The 21,366-nt window shown below is 51.8% G+C and overlaps 1 protein-coding gene across 1 annotated transcript in view; it reads right to left on the reverse strand.

Annotated features, from left to right (window-relative positions):
* Positions 1–21,366, reverse strand: part of LOC124035009 (transmembrane protein 266-like) — a 101,182-nt gene that overhangs the window by 79,257 nt on the left and 559 nt on the right. Inside the window, exon 2 of the mRNA XM_046348399.1 lies at positions 19,868–20,010. Within this exon, the coding sequence (XP_046204355.1) occupies positions 19,868–19,881 (14 nt within the window). The 5' untranslated portion in view covers positions 19,882–20,010. The remainder of the gene's footprint in view (positions 1–19,867; positions 20,011–21,366) is intronic.

Below are 21,366 nucleotides of genomic sequence, written 5' to 3' on the forward strand. Positions count from 1 at the left end.
CAACCGCCTGCTCAACCATTTACCATACAACCCAACCGCCTTCAACCATTTACCTCCAGGTCCTAACAACCCAACCGCCTGCTCAACCATTTACCTCCAGGTCCTACAACCCAACCGCCTGCTCAACCATTTACCTCCAGGTCCTACAACCCAACCGCCTGCTCAACCATTTACCTCCAGGTCCTACAACCCAACCGCCTGCTCAACCATTTACCTCCAGGTCCTACAACCCAACCGCCTGCTCAACCATTTACCTCCAGGTCCTACAACCCAACCGCCTGCTCAACCATTTACCTCCAGGTCCTACAACCCAACCGCCTGCTCAACCATTTACCTCCAGGTCCTACAACCCAACCGCCTGCTCAACCATTTACCTCCAGGTCCTACAACCCAACCGCCTGCTCAACCATTTACCTCCAGGTCCTACAACCCAACCGCCTGCTCAACCATTTACCTCCAGGTCCTACAACCCAACCGCCTGCTCAACCATTTACCTCCAGGTCCTACAACCCAACCGCCTGCTCAACCATATCCCCAAACACAATGTTGTGGGTTGCAGGAGATCCAGATCCTATATCAAAGTCTGAGAATCAAAACTATGAGATGATGGTGTTCATGTGTTACTTTGAAACAAACAAAACAGGGAAATAAAGTCCATTGAAGTTATGTAGAAAAACACCAACTTGGCTATTGGCGAGTTGGTGCATCAATGATATCTGATTGAAACACACACAGTGACCTGAGTAGTGGTAGAGGCTGAGCCTCTTCTGTAGGGAGGTAGCAGAGCACCATGACAAAGGGAACAAACTGAGCATATCCAGTGATTTGACATGGATTATTGTCTGATATGCATGACTTCCTCCCCCGGTGGTGGAACAAAAGTTGAAATGATACAAACAGAAAGTTATTGAAAAAGCTCTGTCCTGTCGTACAATAGAACAAACATTAACATTATTCTGTCTCACTCCTGCCAAGTGTTAGCATTTCATCAAACAAGCAGACTGAACTTATAGACGTTAAATCGATACCTACACTCTTAGAAAAAAAAGTTCTATCTAGAATCTAAAAGGGTTATTTGGCTGTCCCCATAGGAGAACCCTTGAATAACGATTTTTGTCTCCAGGTAGAACCCTTTCCACAGAGGGTTCTACATGGAACCCAAAGGGGTTCTCCTATGGGGACAGCTGAAGAACCATTTTGGAACCCTTTTTTTCTATGAGCGTAGGTCAACTGATTTTGCAAACACACACTGAGGGAGCACAAAGCACAACACCTGACACTGTTGCTTCATTCTCCTCTGTAGTATAGTTAACCACCTCTATACAGCTGTGTCAGCACCTCCAGAGTATCTATACTGTAATACATCAGAAGTTTCTATTGTGGGCCAGGCCTCTAGCAGCATCACACAGCCCATCACTCAGCCCATCACACAGCCCATCACACAGCCCATCACACAGCCCATCCACAAGCCTCAGTTGTGCCCTGTGGTGCATATTTTTAGACCAGAGCAGATGCGGATGTATCATGTCTGCTGTGACGTTGCTCTCCTCTACGCTCACAAGCCTCCCATTGTCAGATGAGTGGATCGGAGCTCTTACAAATGTGAAGTTGGGAACGAGAGAAGAGGGGGAAGAGTAGGAACAGAAGTGGGAGAAGAGGAGGAGGAGAAGGGAGAGAAGAGGGAGGTTTTAAGCAGTCTCCCACTGATTCACTGTGCTGTACTGTGAGGCGCTGTGAGGTGCTGTGAGGCACTCCACTGGGCTGTACTGTAAGGCGCTCCACTGTGCTGTACTGTGAGGAGCTGTGAGGCACTTCACTGTGCTGTACTGTGAGGCACTGTGAGGTGCTGTGAGGCACTCCACTGGGCTGTACTGTGAGGCGCTCCACTGGACTGTACTGTGAGGCGCTGTGAGGTGCTGTGAGGCACTCCACTGGGCTGTACTGTAAGGCGCTCCACTGTGCTGTACTGTGAGGAGCTGTGAGGCACTTCACTGTGCTGTACTGTGAGGCACTGTGAGGTGCTGTGAGGCACTCCACTGGGTTGTACTGTGAGGCGCTCCACTGGGCTGTACTGTGAGGCGCTGTGAGGTGCTGTGAGGCGCTCCACTGGGCTGTACTGCGAGGCACTCCACTGGGCTGTACTGTGAGGCGCTCCACTGGGCTGTACTGTGAGGCGCTCCACTGGGCTGTACTGTGATGCACTCCACTGGGCTGTACTGTGAGGCACTCCACTGTGCTGTACTGTGAGGTGCTCCACTGGGCTGTACTGTGAGGCGCTCCACTGGGCTGTACTGTGAGGCACTCCACTGGGCTGTACTGTGAGGCGCTCCACTGGGCTGTACTGTGAGGCTCTCCACTGGGCTGTACTGTGAGGCTCTCCACTGTGCGGTACTGTGAGGCAATCCACTGGGCTGTACTGTGAGGCGCTCCACTGTGCGGTACTGTGAGGCTCTCCACTGTGCGGTACTGTGAGGCTCTCCACTGGGCTGTACTGTGAGGCTCTCCACTGTGCGGTACTGTGAGGCTCTCCACTGGGCTGTACTGTGAGGCGCTCCACTGGGCTGTACTGTGAGGCTCTCCAATGGGCTGTACTGTGAGGCGCTCCACTGTGCGGTACTGTGAGGCTCTCCACTGGGCTGTACTGTGAGGCGCTCCACTGGGCTGTACTGTGAGGCGCTCCACTGGGCTGTACTGTGAGGCACTCCACTGCGCTGTACTGTGAGACGCTCCACTGTGCTGTACTGTGAGACGCTCCACTGTGCTGTACTGTGAGGCGCTCCACTGTGCTGTACTGTGAGGCACTCCACTGTGCTGTACTGTGAGACGCTCCACTGTGCTGTACTGTGAGGCGCTCCACTGTGATGTACTGTGAGACGCTCCACTGTGCTGTACTGTGAGGCGCTCCACTGGGCTGTACTGTAAGGCGCTCCACTGTGAGGCGCTCCACTGTGCTGTACTGTGAGGCTCTCCACTGAGCTGTACTGTGAGGCGCTCCACTGGGCTGTACTGTGAGGCTCTCCACTGGGCTGTACTGTGAGGCTCTCCACTGTGCGGTACTGTGAGGCTCTCCACTGGGCTGTACTGTGAGGCGCTCCACTGGGCTGTACTGTGAGGCTCTCCAATGGGCTGTACTGTGAGGCGCTCCACTGTGCGGTACTGTGAGGCTCTCCACTGGGCTGTACTGTGAGGCGCTCCACTGGGCTGTACTGTGAGGCGCTCCACTGGGCTGTACTGTGAGGCACTCCACTGTGCGGTACTGTGAGGCGCTCCACTGGGCTGTACTGTGAGGCACTCCACTGTGCTGTACTGTGAGACGCTCCACTGTGCTGTACTGTGAGACGCTCCACTGTGCTGTACTGTGAGGCGCTCCACTGTGCTGTACTGTGAGGCGCTCCACTGTGCTGTACTGTGAGACGCTCCACTGTGCTGTACTGTGAGGCGCTCCACTGTGCTGTACTGTGAGGCGCTCCACTGGGCTGTACTGTGAGGCGCTCCACTGTGAGGCGCTCCACTGTGCTGTACTGTGAGACGCTCCACTGGGCTGTACTGTGAGGCGCTCCACTGTGCTGTACTGTGAGACGCTCCACTGTGCTGTACTGTGAGACGCTCCACTGTGCTGTACTGTGAGGCACTCCACTGTGCTGTACTGTGAGACGCTCCACTGTGCTGTACTGTGAGGCACTCCACTGTGCTGTACTGTGAGACGCTCCACTGTGCTGTACTGTGAGGCGCTCCACTGGGCTGTACTGTGAGGCGCTCCACTGTGAGGTGCTCCACTGGGCTGTACTGTGAGGCACTCCACTGTGCTGTACTGTGAGGCGCTCCACTGTGCTGTACTGTGAGGCGCTCCACTGTGCTGTACTGTGAGGCGCTCCACTGTGCTGTACTGTGAGGCGCTCCACTGTGCTGTACTGTGAGGCGCTCCACTGTGCTGTACTGTGAGGCGCTCCACTGTGCTGTACTGTGAGGCGCTCCACTGGGCTGTACTGTGAGGCGCTCCACTGGGCTGTACTGTGAGGCGCTCCACTGGGCTGTACTGTGAGGCGCTCCACTGTGCTGTACTGTGAGGCGCTCCACTGTGCTGTACTGTGAGGCGCTCCACTGTGCTGTACTGTGAGGCGCTCCACTGGGCTGTACTGTGAGGCGCTCACTGTGCTGTACTGTGAGGCGCTCCACTGTGCTGTACTGTGAGGCGCTCCACTGTGCTGTACTGTGAGGCGCTCCACTGGGCTGTACTGTGAGGCGCTCCACTGTGCTGTACTGTGAGGCGCTCCACTGGGCTGTACTGTGAGGCGCTCCACTGGGCTGTACTGTGAGGCGCTCCACTGTGCTGTACTGTGAGGCGCTGTGAGGTGCTGTGAGGCACTCCACTGGGCTGAACTGTAAGGCGCTCCACTGGGCTGTACTGTGAGGCGCTCCACTGGGCTGTACTGTGAGGCGCTCCACTGTGCTGTACTGTGAGGCGCTCCACTGTGCTGTACTGTGAGGCGCTCCACTGGGCTGTACTGTGAGGCGCTCCACTGTGCTGTACTGTGAGGCACTCCACTGGGCTGTACTGTGAGGCGCTCCACTGGGCTGTACTGTGAGGCGCTCCACTGTGCTGTACTGTGAGGCGCTGTGAGGTGCTGTGAGGCACTCCACTGGGCTGTACTGTAAGGCGCTCCACTGGGCTGTACTGTGAGGCGCTCCACTGGGCTGTACTGTGAGGCGCTCCACTGTGCTGTACTGTGAGGCGCTCCACTGTGCTGTACTGTGAGGCACTCCACTGTGCTGTACTGTGAGGCGCTCCACTGTGCTGTACTGTGAGGCGCTCCACTGGGCTGTACTGTGAGGCGCTCCACTGTGCTGTACTGTGAGGCGCTCCACTGGGCTGTACTGTGAGGCGCTCCACTGGGCTGTACTGTGAGGCGCACCACTGGGCTGTACTGTGAGGCGCTCCACTGTGCTGTACTGTGAGGCGCTCCACTGTGCTGTACTGTGAGGCGCTCCACTGTGCTGTACTGTGAGGCGCTCCACTGGACTGTACTGTGAGGCGCTGTGAGGTGCTGTGAGGCACTCCACTGGGCTGTACTGTAAGGCGCTCCACTGTGCTGTACTGTGAGGAGCTGTGAGGCACTTCACTGTGCTGTACTGTGAGGCACTGTGAGGTGCTGTGAGGCACTCCACTGGGTTGTACTGTGAGGCGCTCCACTGGGCTGTACTGTGAGGCGCTGTGAGGTGCTGTGAGGCGCTCCACTGGGCTGTACTGCGAGGCACTCCACTGGGCTGTACTGTGAGGCGCTCCACTGGGCTGTACTGTGAGGCGCTCCACTGGGCTGTACTGTGATGCACTCCACTGGGCTGTACTGTGAGGCACTCCACTGTGCTGTACTGTGAGGTGCTCCACTGGGCTGTACTGTGAGGCGCTCCACTGGGCTGTACTGTGAGGCACTCCACTGGGCTGTACTGTGAGGCGCTCCACTGGGCTGTACTGTGAGGCTCTCCACTGGGCTGTACTGTGAGGCTCTCCACTGTGCGGTACTGTGAGGCAATCCACTGGGCTGTACTGTGAGGCGCTCCACTGTGCGGTACTGTGAGGCTCTCCACTGTGCGGTACTGTGAGGCTCTCCACTGGGCTGTACTGTGAGGCTCTCCACTGTGCGGTACTGTGAGGCTCTCCACTGGGCTGTACTGTGAGGCGCTCCACTGGGCTGTACTGTGAGGCTCTCCAATGGGCTGTACTGTGAGGCGCTCCACTGTGCGGTACTGTGAGGCTCTCCACTGGGCTGTACTGTGAGGCGCTCCACTGGGCTGTACTGTGAGGCGCTCCACTGGGCTGTACTGTGAGGCACTCCACTGCGCTGTACTGTGAGACGCTCCACTGTGCTGTACTGTGAGACGCTCCACTGTGCTGTACTGTGAGGCGCTCCACTGTGCTGTACTGTGAGGCACTCCACTGTGCTGTACTGTGAGACGCTCCACTGTGCTGTACTGTGAGGCGCTCCACTGTGATGTACTGTGAGACGCTCCACTGTGCTGTACTGTGAGGCGCTCCACTGGGCTGTACTGTAAGGCGCTCCACTGTGAGGCGCTCCACTGTGCTGTACTGTGAGGCTCTCCACTGAGCTGTACTGTGAGGCGCTCCACTGGGCTGTACTGTGAGGCTCTCCACTGGGCTGTACTGTGAGGCTCTCCACTGTGCGGTACTGTGAGGCTCTCCACTGGGCTGTACTGTGAGGCGCTCCACTGGGCTGTACTGTGAGGCTCTCCAATGGGCTGTACTGTGAGGCGCTCCACTGTGCGGTACTGTGAGGCTCTCCACTGGGCTGTACTGTGAGACGCTCCACTGTGCTGTACTGTGAGGCGCTCCACTGTGCTGTACTGTGAGGCGCTCCACTGTGCTGTACTGTGAGGCGCTCCACTGGGCTGTACTGTGAGGCGCTCCACTGTGCTGTACTGTGAGACGCTCCACTGTGCTGTACTGTGAGGCGCTCCACTGTGCTGTACTGTGAGGCGCTCCACTGGGCTGTACTGTGAGGCGCTCCACTGTGAGGCGCTCCACTGTGCTGTACTGTGAGACGCTCCACTGGGCTGTACTGTGAGGCGCTCCACTGTGCTGTACTGTGAGACGCTCCACTGTGCTGTACTGTGAGACGCTCCACTGTGCTGTACTGTGAGGCACTCCACTGTGCTGTACTGTGAGACGCTCCACTGTGCTGTACTGTGAGGCACTCCACTGTGCTGTACTGTGAGACGCTCCACTGTGCTGTACTGTGAGGCGCTCCACTGGGCTGTACTGTGAGGCGCTCCACTGTGAGGCGCTCCACTGGGCTGTACTGTGAGGCACTCCACTGTGCTGTACTGTGAGGCGCTCCACTGTGCTGTACTGTGAGGCGCTCCACTGTGCTGTACTGTGAGGCGCTCCACTGTGCTGTACTGTGAGGCACTCCACTGTGCTGTACTGTGAGGCGCTCCACTGTGCTGTACTGTGAGGCGCTCCACTGTGCTGTACTGTGAGGCGCTCCACTGGGCTGTACTGTGAGGCGCTCCACTGGGCTGTACTGTGAGGCGCTCCACTGGGCACTGTGAGGCGCTCCACTGTGCTGTACTGTGAGGCGCTCCACTGTGCTGTACTGTGAGGCGCTCCACTGTGCTGTACTGTGAGGCGCTCCACTGGGCTGTACTGTGAGGCGCTCCACTGTGCTGTACTGTGAGGCGCTCCACTGTGCTGTACTGTGAGGCGCTCCACTGTGCTGTACTGTGAGGCGCTCCACTGGGCTGTACTGTGAGGCGCTCCACTGTGCTGTACTGTGAGGCGCTCCACTGGGCTGTACTGTGAGGCGCTCCACTAGGCTGTACTGTGAGGCGCTCCACTGTGCTGTACTGTGAGGCGCTGTGAGGTGCTGTGAGGTGCTCCACTGGGCTGTACTGTAAGGCGCTCCACTGGGCTGTACTGTGAGGCGCTCCACTGGGCTGTACTGTGAGGCGCTCCACTGTGCTGTACTGTGAGGCGCTCCACTGTGCTGTACTGTGAGGCGCTCCACTGGGCTGTACTGTGAGGCGCTCCACTGTGCTGTACTGTGAGGCACTCCACTGGGCTGTACTGTGAGGCGCTCCACTGGGCTGTACTGTGAGGCGCTCCACTGTGCTGTACTGTGAGGCGCTGTGAGGTGCTGTGAGGCACTCCACTGGGCTGTACTGTAAGGCGCTCCACTGGGCTGTACTGTGAGGCGCTCCACTGGGCTGTACTGTGAGGCGCTCCACTGTGCTGTACTGTGAGGCGCTCCACTGTGCTGTACTGTGAGGCACTCCACTGGGCTGTACTGTGAGGCGCTCCACTGTGCTGTACTGTGAGGCGCTCCACTGGGCTGTACTGTGAGGCGCTCCACTGTGCTGTACTGTGAGGCGCTCCACTGGGCTGTACTGTGAGGCGCTCCACTGGGCTGTACTGTGAGGCGCACCACTGGGCTGTACTGTGAGGCGCTCCACTGTGCTGTACTGTGAGGCACTCCACTGTGCTGTACTGTGAGGCGCTCCACTGTGCTGTACTGTGAGGCGCTCCACTGTGCTGTACTGTGAGGCGCTCCACTGGGCTGTACTGTGAGGCGCTCCACTGTGCTGTACTGTGAGGCACTCCACTGGGCTGTACTGTGAGGCACTCCACTGGGCTGTACTGTGAGGCGCTCCACTGTGCTGTACTGTGAGGCGCTGTGAGGTGCTGTGAGGCACTCCACTGGGCTGTACTGTAAGGCGCTCCACTGGGCTGTACTGTGAGGCGCTCCACTGGGCTGTACTGTGAGGCGCTCCACTGTGCTGTACTGTGAGGCACTCCACTGGGCTGTACTGTGAGGCGCTCCACTGTGCTGTACTGTGAGGCGCTCCACTGGGCTGTACTGTGAGGCACTCCACTGGGCTGTACTGTGAGGCGCTCCACTGGGCTGTACTGTGAGGCACTCCACTGTGCTGTACTGTGAGGCGCTCCACTGGACTGTACTGTGAGGCACTCCACTGGGCTGTGCCTTTAGGTTGTGTAATTATGAGACTTCACAGGGCTGTGGGGTCTGGGTTTAGAAGGTCAGACAGTTCTCCAGTTGTACTCCTCATCCTCCTCCTGCACCTCCTCCTCTCATCCTCCCCCACCTCCCCCTCCAACTTCTCTTCTACCTCATCTGCCTTTACCTCCTCCCCCACCTTCTACTCCTCCTCCTCCTCCTCCTCCTCCACCTCCTCCCCACCTTCTACTCCTCCTCCTCACCCACATTCTCCTCCTCCACCTCCTCACCCACATTCTCCTCCTCTTCCCCCACCTTCTACTCCTCCTCCTCCTCTACCTCCTCCCCCACCTTCTACTCCTCCTCCTCCACCTCCTCACCCACATTCTCCTCCTCCTCCTCCCCCACCTTCTACTCCTCCCCCACCTTCTACTCCTCTTCCCACACATTCTCCTCCCCCACCTTCTCCTCCTCTAACTCCTCCCCCACCTTCTACTCCTCCTCCTCCACCTCCTCACCCACATTCTCCTCCTCCTCCCCCACCTTCTACTCCTCCCCCACCTTCTACTCCTCTCCCCACACATTCTCCTCCCCCACCTTCTCCTCCATCTCCACCTCCCCCTCTTCCTCCACCTCCACCTTCCCTTCCAACTCCTCAAGGCTAAGTAAAACAATATTGACCTCCTACATAATGAAAGAAAACCATCCTGTAGTTCCATTATAAGTATTAAGAGATAAGTCAACAGTAATGGTCTGTTGATAGGATCAGTGTTGACCTGTGCAGTTGGAGGGCAGTGCCCCATCACCATCACTAGGACCAGGGTGTGCAGTAAAGTGCTTGTGTTGTGGGGAGTCAATGGCCTCGGAGGCACCCAGGACCAATCTAATCTCTACAGTGACTCACTAACCTTCACAAGGACGACGGACACGACGGACTGGGAGCAGACCACACCTGGAGTGGTTCCTACTGTATGTCCACGAATAAACACACACACACACACACACACACACTGAATACACACACACACACGCACACACACACACACATATCCAGGTGTGTTCTTCTGACACACATTCACATAAGAAATAGTTCAAGCGGTTAACAAGGATTTCGAAGGAAATTCTCACGATAAGCCTGACGGATAACAGTGTCTGTCTTGTGAAACAGAGAGGTTACATGGTACACATAATCAGTGGAGAAAGCTCTCTCTCTCTTACGAGCTTGGCACGCATCATCCCGAGCTGAACCCCCCATCTGAAATGTTAATGTGGTCTATGTCTGAAGGCCAGCATTATGACTAATCCCTACTTAATATGCTCCCCTCCAACACTGCTTTTCTTTTCCCAAGTACACAGAGACCTCTGGGAAGAAATACTAGTCAGGAAGTGAGGAGTAAATCAGACTGTATCACCTTTACTCACCAATTACATTTACATATACCTGGAATGGTGCTGGCAGCAGCAGAGAAAATATACAGCATCTCATCTTGGATCAAAACACTACTTGAACACAGTAGGCCTAAATGATAGTGACCCTGAGTGTTTCCCAGTGTGGGTTTGTGTACATGAGACAATGACCTTATAAAATGGAGAAAAAATCAAATAAATACTACTATTCGACTATAAGTGAGACCAAGTAAACTCAAGGAACTATAGATCACAGTCAAGATCAGCCTAAAGACGTAAGCCTCCTCTTCAGTCTCCTTGGTCCTCTCGCCCTACACTACACGTCTCCATTAGACCAGACCTGTCGTGGCCTCTCACCATCCCTACTGATCAACACAGCCATCTGATCAGTCATGGCAGACACAAGCTGTTCAGAGCCCCACACCTCATCATCTCATCCCAGCACAACTGCATGTAAAGCAGGGACCCAGTGTTGTGGCTAGCTGCCAATGGAAGTATATGGACAGTAGTGGCTCAGTTGGTAAGAGACTGTGAGTTAAATCCCCACAGGGATCACATATGTGTACTACAATGTCACACAACAGAATAGCTCAGAAGAATACTTTATATACAGTACATACATACAATACATAGAACTCACTCTAAGACAATGGAAAAAGCCATGGCACTCTGCAGAGGTTATGTGTATTAGTGGGAAAGACAAGAAGAGTCTCCCTTGGGGCATTGGGACACATACACACAGCCTGCCCCTTCAGCCAAATGATAGAATTAGAAGTGTTATGGGCCAGGTCAAAAAGGTCATTATTCATGTTGCATAATTGGCTTAAGGCAGTCCACTGACCATACAGAAGGTCACGCAACTGGGAGCAACCACAAAGAAGATCATCGCACCACTTGCAAAGTACTGTTTGTGTAAGTTGGACAGACACATCAGTGTTTCATACAGTGGAGGCTGCTGAGGGGAGGACGGCTCATAGTAATAGATGGAACGGAGCAAATGGAATGGCATCAAACATATGGAAACCATGTGTTCGATGTATTTGATACCATTCCACTGACTCTGCTCCAACCCTTACCACAAGCGCGTTCTCCCCAATTAACATGCCACCAACCTTCTGTAGTTTCATAATCCAGAAAAGCAACACCAATCCATATTCTAGTGTACTTGGGTTGGTTGGACTAGGCTACAGTATGTGATCAACACACCTTAAAGTACTCAGGTTGTGGAAAGCCCTGCAGAGCTAAACCCACCCAACCTGGCCAAGTAGAAAGCAGCAGCTGTCTGATTGTAACCACCAGCTGCTGCAGAGAACATTGGAGAAGCTAGCCATCAGTATGAGTTAGTGTTCAAGGCTCCACCATATCTAACAGTGTGTTGTTCCATGTGTACAGCATTACTAGACACTTGATGCACATCTCGCATAGCACTCCATTCAACCCATGTGCATGCTCACTCCACTCCATTCAATCCATGTACATGCTCACTCCACTCCATTCAACCCATGTGCATGCTCACTCCACTCCATTCAATCCATGTACATGCTCACTCCACTCCATTCAACCCATGTGCATGCTCACTCCACTCCATTCAACCCATGTACATGCTCACTCCACTCCATTCAACCCATGTACATGCTCACTCCACTCCATTCAACCCATGTGCATGCTCACTCCACTCCATTCAACCCATGTACATGCTCACTCCACTCCATTCCATTCAACCCATGTACATGCTCACTCCACTCCATTCAACCCATGTGCATGCTCACTCCACTCCATTCAACCCATGTACATGCTCACTCCACTCCATTCAACCCATGTACATGCTCACTCCACTCCATTCAACCCATGTGCATGCTCACTCCACTCCATTCAACCCATGTACATGCTCACTCCACTCCATTCAACCCATGTACATGCTCACTCCACTCCATTCAACCCATGTGCATGCTCACTCCACTCCATTCAATCCATGTACATGCTCACTCCACTCCATTCAACCCATGTGCATGCTCACTCCACTCCATTCAACCCATGTACATGCTCACTCCACTCCATTCAACCCATGTACATGCTCACTCCACTCCATTCAACCCATGTGCATGCTCACTCCACTCCATTCAACCCATGTACATGCTCACTCCACTCCATTCAACCCATCCACAAAGACACACAAATCTGCTTTCTAAACCTTCCTTCACCTCTTCCTCTTAGGCTTTGTCTTGATGCCTTTCCTAATATTACAGTATGTGCTAGCCTATGTGTACACTCCATCAGCCTTGACTTTATGCAGGAAATCTCCATAATGATAAATGAGTCTGGTTTCAGGAAGGTGTAGGCATGGCATGTTTCAGACAGGCACAGTGTGACCAGTCTCATCTGACCTTTACAGATACCAGGACTGGGAGACACACTGATGATGAGAGACCCTCCTGGAGAGCTGCTGTGCTGTACTGTCAGCAGAGGAAAGGTCTTGGCTCTTTACAGTCGGACTGAACTGCAGTGTGTTTGAGGTTACCTGAGGCTCAAAGCTAAGGAGTCTGCGTAGAAAAGTGATCAGTGAAATGGGAATGGGTTGTATTATGATATAGACTTGATTTGTAATATGTTAAACGATATAACTTCCAGAAAGGATTTTCTAGGCAGAAAATAATCAGGAATGAAATAAAGTACCGTTTCAATCCAGACATTTGCTAAGATGTGAATCACCTACAGCATGAAATAGCACCCTCTTCACAACAACAACAAAAACAATTAGTTTCCATCTACTAAACCTAGATGCATGTAATGCAGACTTCCTAACAGATTCCTTGTTATCTTCTGTAATGGATGAGGTCTAATAGATCAGCTGGCCCAAGCATCCATCCCTGTGTTACTGTTCTGCTTGGAAAAGACTCACAGGAACATGACCCTGCTCAGACAGACACCATGTGCTTGTCAACCTCAGCATGCTGAACAACAGAGGCAGAGCCCTCCAACCTCCCCACCCTCCTGTTGGCACTGAATAAACAACAGGGTAAATAGCGACGGAGAGAACGATGAATGGTTCTGTCCTGCAACCCTTCAGAATCTTAAACAACTGGGCCCAGAGATAGGCTACAGCCCTACGCCACTGACTGAGCAGGACAGAGTGACAGAATAGAATCAGACCAACAGGGAACAGAATAAATCCACTCCCCTGACTGGCTGTCACACAAACGGACAGAGAACAGTGAAGGAGGGCTTTTCATTTACCATTAATTTATTACAGGTTTGGATAATGAGCATGGCTAGTTACATACAGCCTGCTGAAGACTAATAATTAAGTCAAGTGAGACCAAATAAGCTCAAGGAACTATAGATGCCACAGTCAAGATCAGCCTAAAGATGTAAGCCTCCTCTTCAGTCTCCTTGGTCCTCTCGGCCTACACTACACGTCTCCATTAGACCAGACCTGTCCTGGCCTCTCACCATCCCTACTGATCACGCAACTGGGAGTAACCACTAAGAAGATCATCACTGCATCAGCAATTGTTCATTAGTCGGGTATGTTTCTGCAAGCAAATGTTGAACTATCTTGTTTCTATCTCTTTATCTATCGCTCTCTCTTTCTATCTCACACACAAACACATTCTCTCTCACACACACTCATCAATAAATCAACCAATCAAAAGACTTGAGGATAGCAAGAAAAAATGGCACGGTAAGAGGAATTTGTGAAAGAGCGGCTAGACTGCAGAATTCCAAATGAGCTGACCAATGAGGTGCCCCTCTGCAATATCATTGAGCTCTGCCTCTGTCTGTAACAGGCCATTGTAATTTCCCTCTCTCTTTCTCCCTCTCGCTCAGCCTCTCTGTCTCTGTCTCCCTTTCCGTCTCTCTCTCCCTCTCGCTATCTCTCTCTCACTTTTCTGTGTGTGTGTGCGTGTGTGTCAGTGTGTTTGCGTGCATGCCTGTATGTACAATACCATATTTATTATGCAGGAAGAGAGGTGAGAGGAGGTCAGAGAAGTCTGGTAAAGAGGGAAACGTCTTACTGAGCACAGGTCATGTTCTGGGTGGGAGAGAGATCATACTGAGCACAGGTCATGTTCTGGGGGGAGAGAGATCTTACTGAGCACAGGTCATGTTCTGGGGGAGAGAGATCTTACTGAGCACAGGTCATGTTCTGGGTGGGAGAGAGATCATACTGAGCACAGGTCATGTTCTGGGGGGAGAGAGATCATACTGAGCACAGGTCATGTTCTGGGTGGGAGAGAGATCATACTGAGCACAGGTCATGTTCTGGGGGAGAGAGATCTTACTGAGCACAGGTCATGTTCTGGGTGGGAGAGAGATCATACTGAGCACAGGTCATGTTCTGGGGAGAGAGAGATCATACTGAGCACAGGTCATGTTCTGGGGGGAGAGAGATATCTGACTGAGCACAGGTCATGTTCTGGGGGAAAGAGATCTTACTGAGCACAGGTCATGTTATGGGGGAGAGAGATATCTGACTGAGCACAGGTCATGTTCTGGGGGGAGAGAGATCTTACTGAGCACAGGTCATGTTCTGGGGGAGAGAGATATCTGACTGAGCACAGGTCATGTTCTGGGGGGAGCGAGATCTTACTGAGCACAGGTCATGTTCTGGGGGGAGAGAGATCTTACTGAGCACAGGTCATGTTCTGGGGGGAGAGAGATCTTACTGAGCACAGGTCATGTTATGGGGGAGAGAGATCTTACTGAGCACAGGTCATGTTCTGGGGGAGCGAGATCTTATTGAGCACAGGTCATGCTATGGGGGGGTCTTACTGAGCACAGGTCATGTTCTGGGGGGAGAGAGATCATACTGAGCACAGGTCATGTTCTGGGGGAGAGAGATCTTACTGAGCACAGGTCATGTTCTGGGGGGAGCGAGATCTTACTGAGCACAGGTCATGTTCTGGGGGGAGAGAGATCTTACTGAGCACAGGTCATGTTCTGGGGGAGAGAGATCTTACTGAGCACAGGTCATGTTATGGGGGAGAGAGATCTTACTGAGCACAGGTCATGTTCTGGGGGAGCGAGATCTTATTGAGCACAGGTCATGTTCTGGGGGAGCGAGATCTTACTGAGCACAGGTCATGTTATGGGGGGAGAGAGATATCTGACTGAGCACAGGTCATGTTATGGGGGGAGAGAGATATCTGACTGAGCACAGGTCATGTTATGGGGGAGAGAGATCTTACTGAGCACAGGTCATGTTCTGGGGGAGAGAGATCTTATTGAGCACAGGTCATGTTCTGGGGGAGCGAGATCTTACTGAGCACAGGTCATGTTCTGGGGGAGCGAGATCTTACTGAGCACAGGTCATGTTCTGGGGGGAGCGAGATCTTACTGAGCACAGGTCATGTTCTGGGGGGAGAGAGATCTTACTGAGCACAGGTCATGTTCTGGGGGAGAGAGATCTTACTGAGCACAGGTCATGTTATGGGGGAGAGATCTTACTGAGCACAGGTCATGTTCTGGGGGGAGAGAGATCTTACTGAGCACAGGTCATGTTCTGGGGGAGAGAGATCTTACTGAGCACAGGTCATGTTCTGGGGGGAGAGAGATCTTACTGAGCACAGGTCATGTTCTGGGGGAGAGAGATCTTACTGAGCACAGGTCATGTTATGGGGAGGTCTTACTGAGCACAGGTCATGTTCTGGGGGAGAGAGATCTTACTGAGCACAGGTCATGTTCTGGGGGGAGAGAGATCTTACTGAGCACAGGTCATGTTATGGGGAGGTCTTACTGAGCACAGGTCATGTTCTGGGGGGAGAGAGATCATACTGAGCACAGGTCATGTTCTGGGGGAGAGAGATATCTGACTGAGCACAGGTCATGTTCTGGGGGAGAGAGATCTTACTGAGCACAGGTCATGTTCAGGGGGGAGAGAGATATCTGACTGAGCACAGGTCATGTTCTGGGGGAGAGAGATCTTACTGAGCACAGGTCATGTTCTGGGGAGAGAGATCTTACTGAGCACAGGTCATGTTCAGGGGGAGAGAGATCTTACTGAGCACAGGTCATGTTATGGGGGAGAGATATCTGACTGAGCACAGGTCATGTTCTGGGGGAGAGAGATCTTACTGAGCACAGGTCATGTTCAGGGGGGAGAGATCTTACTGAGCACAGGTCATGTTATGGGGGAGAGAGATCTTACTGAGCACAGGTCATGTTCTGGGGGGAGAGATCTTACTGAGCACAGGTCATGTTATGGGGAGGTCTTACTGAGCACAGATCATGTTCAGGGGGGAGAGAGATCTTACTGAGCACAGGTCATGTTATGGGGGGAGAGAGATCTTACTGAGCACAGGTCATGTTCTGGGGGGAGAGAGATCTTACTGAGCACAGGTCATGTTATGGGGGGGTCTTACTGAGCACAGGTCATGTTCTGGGGGAGAGAGATATCTGACTGAGCACAGGTCATGTTCTGGGGGAGAGAGATCTTACTGAGCACAGGTCATGTTCTGGGGGAGAGAGATATCTGACTGAGCACAGGTCATGTTCTGGGGGAGAGAGATCTTACTGAGCACAGGTCATGTTCTGGGGGAGAGAGATCTTACTGAGCACAGGTCATGTTATGGGGGAGAGAGATCTTACTGAGCACAGGTCATGTTATGGGGGGAGAGAGATCTTACTGAGCACAGGTCATGTTCTGGGGGGAGAGAGATCTTACTGAGCACAGGTCATGTTCTGGGGGGAGAGATCTTACTGTGCACAGGTCATGTTCTGGGGGAGAGAGATACCTGACTGAGCACAGGTCATGTTCTGGGGGAGAGAGATCTTACTGAGCACAGGTCATGTTCTGGGTGGGAGAGAGATCATACTGAGCACAGGTCATGTTCTGGGGGGAGAGAGATCTTACTGAGCACAGGTCATGTTCTGGGGGAAAGAGATCTTACTGAGCACAGGTCATGTTATGGGGAGGTCTTACTGAGCACAGGTCATGTTCTGGGGGAGAGAGATCTTACTGAGCACAGGTCATGTTATGGGGGGAGAGAGATATCTGACTGAGCACAGGTCATGTTCTGGGGGGAGAGAGATCTTACTGAGCACAGGTCATGTTATGGGGGGGGTCTTACTGAGCACAGGTCATGTTCTGGGGGAGAGAGATCATACTGAGCACAGGTCATGTTCTGGGGGAGAGAGATCTTACTGAGCACAGGTCATGTTCTGGGGGAGGAGATCTTACTGAGCACAGGTCATGTTCTGGGGGGAGAGAGATCTTACTGAGCACAGGTCATGTTCTGGGGGGAGAGAGATCTTACTGAGCACAGGTCATGTTATGGGGGAGAGAGATCTTACTGAGCACAGGTCATGTTATGGGGGGAGAGAGATATCTGACTGAGCACAGGTCATGTTATGGGGGAGAGAGATCTTACTGAGCACAGGTCATGTTCTGGGGGAGAGAGATCTTATTGAGCACAGGTCATGTTCTGGGGGAGCGAGATCTTACTGAGCACAGGTCATGTTCTGGGGGAGCGAGATCTTACTGAGCACAGGTCATGTTCTGGGGGGAGCGAGATCTTACTGAGCACAGGTCATGTTCTGGGGGGAGAGAGATCTTACTGAGCACAGGTCATGTTCTGGGGGGAGAGAGATCTTACTGAGCACAGGTCATGGTATGGGGAGAGAGATCTTACTGAGCACAGGTCATGTTCTGGGGGGAGAGAGATCTTACTGAGCACAGGTCATGTTATGGGGGGGTCTTACTGAGCACAGGTCATGTTCTGGGGGGAGAGAGATCATACTGAGCACAGGTCATGTTCTGGGGGAGAGAGATATCTGACTGAGCACAGGTCATGTTCTGGGGGGAGAGAGATCATACTGAGCACAGGTCATGTTCTCGGGGGAGAGAGATCTTACTGAGCACAGGTCATGTTCTGGGGGAGAGAGATATCTGACTGAGCACAGGTCATGTTATGGGGGGAGAGAGATGTTACTGAGCACAGGTCATGTTCTGGGGGGAGAGAGATCATACTGAGCACAGGTCATGTTCTGGGGGAGAGAGATATCTGACTGAGCACAGGTCATGTTCTGGGGGAGAGAGATCTTACTGAGCACAGGTCATGTTCAGGGGGAGAGATCTTACTGAGCACAGGTCATGTTCTGGGGGAGAGAGATCTTACTGAGCACAGGTCATGTTATGGGGGTCTTACTGAGCACAGGTCATGTTCTGGGGAGAGAGATCATACTGAGCACAGGTCATGTTCTGGGGGAGAGAGATATCTGACTGAGCACAGGTCATGTTCTGGGGGAGAGAGATCTTACTGAGCACAGGTCATGTTCTGGGGGAGAGAGATATCTGACTGAGCACAGGTCATGTTCTGGGGGAGAGAGATCTTACTGAGCACAGGTCATGTTCTGGGGGAGAGAGATCTTACTGAGCACAGGTCATGTTATGGGGGAGAGAGATCTTACTGAGCACAGGTCATGTTATGGGGGGAGAGAGATCTTACTGAGCACAGGTCATGTTCTGGGGGGAGAGAGATCTTAATGAGCACAGGTCATGTTCTGGGGGAGAGATCTTACTGAGCACAGGTCATGTTCTGGGGGGAGAGACCTGACTGAGCACAGGTCATGTTCTGGGGGAGAGATCTTACTGAGCACAGGTCATGTTCTGGGGGAGAGAGATCTTACTGAGCACAGGTCATGTTATGGGGGAGAGAGATCTTACTGAGCACAGGTCATGTTATGGGGGAGAGAGATCTTACTGAGCACAGGTCATGTTATGGGGAGGTCTTACTGAGCACAGGTCATGTTCTGGGGGGAGAGAGATCTTACTGAGCACAGGTCATGTTATGGGGGGAGAGAGATCTTACTGAGCACAGGTCATGTTCTGGGGGAGAGAGATCTTACTGAGCACAGGTCATGTTATGGGGGAGAGAGATCTTACTGAGCACAGGTCATGTTATGGGGGAGAGAGATCTTACTGAGCACAGGTCATGTTATGGGGAGGTCTTACTGAGCACAGGTCATGTTCTGGGGGGAGAGAGATCTTACTGAGCACAGGTCATGTTATGGGGGGAGAGAGATCTTACTGAGCACAGGTCATGTTATGTGGGTGTCAGGACCCGGTTACGAACCCGGGTCTCCGGAGTGAGAAACAGTCACTAAACCAACTGAGCCACAAATAGTCAGCAGAACCCAGAAGATGAGGCAGACACAGCAGTACTTGAAACGGTGTATTTAATGAAGTAAAAAGTGAAATTCTTCAGGAAAACATGTAACTCCACAACCTCAAAAGGAATTCCACAAGAACAAAGGTAATCCTCCAAGACAAAAAGGTAAATCCACAAGGTGGAAGGTACAGCACAAAAAAGCCTCAAAAGATACTTAAAAACAAACAAACAAGAACAAAAAACAGAATTTCACAAGAGAGTCCACCGGGATCAACAAGAGTTCACAGAGTACTAGGGCTGGGTGCTAACATACAAACACAGAGCAAAGAACTGAGGAAAACAAAGGGTTTAAATACAATCAGGGGAAACAGGCACAGGTGCAAATAATAATAGGGATCAAGGGAAAAGAAAAGATCAAAAGGCACAATGGGGGCATCTAGTGACCAAAAACCGGAACAACCCTGGCCAAATCCTGACAGGGGGAGAGAGATCTTACTGAGCGCAGGTCATGTTCTGGGGGGAGAGAGATCTTATTGAGCACAGGTCATGTTATGAGGGGAGAGAGATCTTACTGAGCACAGGTCATGTTCTGGGGGGAGAGAGATCTTACTGAGCGCAGGTCATGTTCTGGGGGGAGAGAGATCTTATTGAGCACAGGTCATGTTATGAGGGGAGAGAGATCTTACTGAGCACAGGTCATGTTATGGGGGGAGAGAGATCTTACTGAGCACAGGTCATGTTCTGGGGGGAGAGAGATCTTACTGAGCACAGATCATGTTATGGGGGAGAGAGATCTTACTGAGCACAGGTCATGTTCTTGGGGGGCCGGGGGACAGAGAGGAGATACACACACTGGGTGGTGTAATGTACTATACTTACTGAGGGTTAGCCATGTTGGTGGATGGTGATGGAGAGAGGAAGAGGAGGAGGCTATGATCTTCACTCAGTTCTCAGTCAGGCTATGCCTCTCTTAGCTTCTGAGATCACCACACCAGATAGACTCTGCTGAACTCATGTTGAACCTGGGGATTGAATTAAATATCAATTACACCTGACATGTACTACAACCATATTACATCCGTATTACACTAAGATGTTCACGAGTTAAGTAAAACATTGTATACTGGCACCAGAAACAGTATGGGGATACTAAGACAATGAAGAACTATAATTGTAGCTTGAAGAGTAACCTACAACGGCAATTCTTCAAAGTAAAAGACGATTCATTCTATGTCTATAATGCACCAATTTGTAAGTCGCTCTGGATAAGAGCGTCTGCTAAATGACTTAAATGTAAATGTAAATGTAGTCAGAGCACATCACCTGCATGTCTGCTGGATAATACTCCTAAAGAGCTGCTCTCACCATAGAATGAGTCCATTGTTGAGTTACTGCTGGGAAAATACATTACGCTTGACACAGGACATGCATGAGTGAAAACCTACCCAGGTGCTTGGTCTTTATTTAGATATGATTGATGACAGACAGTGACACATTATTATGGCAATCCCCTGAGAGTATGGTAGGCTATGTATGAGTCATTCAATAACACTTTAAACGCAAGACATACACTACAGTACCAATACTTTAAATGGAGAAGATGTGAGAGACATTACAGGTCAAGTCTTTCTGTGTTGCCCATCATTACATTTCAGGTGGTGCTGGTGAGAAGGTATATTGAGAGACTTCTACTAAAGACTACAACAACTGGAGGTTGTTAGCACATCCCAACTTACTGTATAAAGGGTTATGTTGAGGAAATTCTCTTGAATACCCTTTTATCGACCATGGTGTTTGAATGGTGAGAGTTCATAGACTGTGCTTTGCCTGATCAGCACAAAATATCAAGTAGAGGTCTGTCCACTGGTCTCTGCATGACCTTAATAAGCTACAGGAGCCTATCAGTTCAGATCCATCTCGCCTCTAATCTACATTTAAGTGAGCCTATGTAGGCCATTTGGAACATGCGCTGGGTCTCACACAGTTCATTGAATAGTAAAGTAGGCTAACGGCCCCCTTACTTCATAACTGAGGTTTCTTCACACTTACTTCATTTTACACGGCTTTTCTGTAGTATTGCATAAAACTCAAAGCACAACTCAGCCCCATATCCACGTCAAAACCAAACTGACAGGTAGCTTGACATGCAAATGTTTGCCTCCCTGTTCAGGAACTAATAATAATGTAACCCTACTGGAAATTGTAATTGAAACGGCCTAAACCAAGCATTAATCCACGTTAGGACTATACTTAGTCGCTGTGGTACCTGAATATAGAAGCAGAGACACTATAGTAGCCTAGTGCGTAAAGCGGGGGTGGTCCCCGTTGTAGGCTACACCGAGGGAGTGCCCCGGCAATATACAACTAATCTATTATTC

Source organism: Oncorhynchus gorbuscha, linkage group LG05, assembly GCF_021184085.1.
Source record: "Oncorhynchus gorbuscha isolate QuinsamMale2020 ecotype Even-year linkage group LG05, OgorEven_v1.0, whole genome shotgun sequence".
Taxonomy (NCBI): domain Eukaryota; kingdom Metazoa; phylum Chordata; class Actinopteri; order Salmoniformes; family Salmonidae; genus Oncorhynchus; species Oncorhynchus gorbuscha.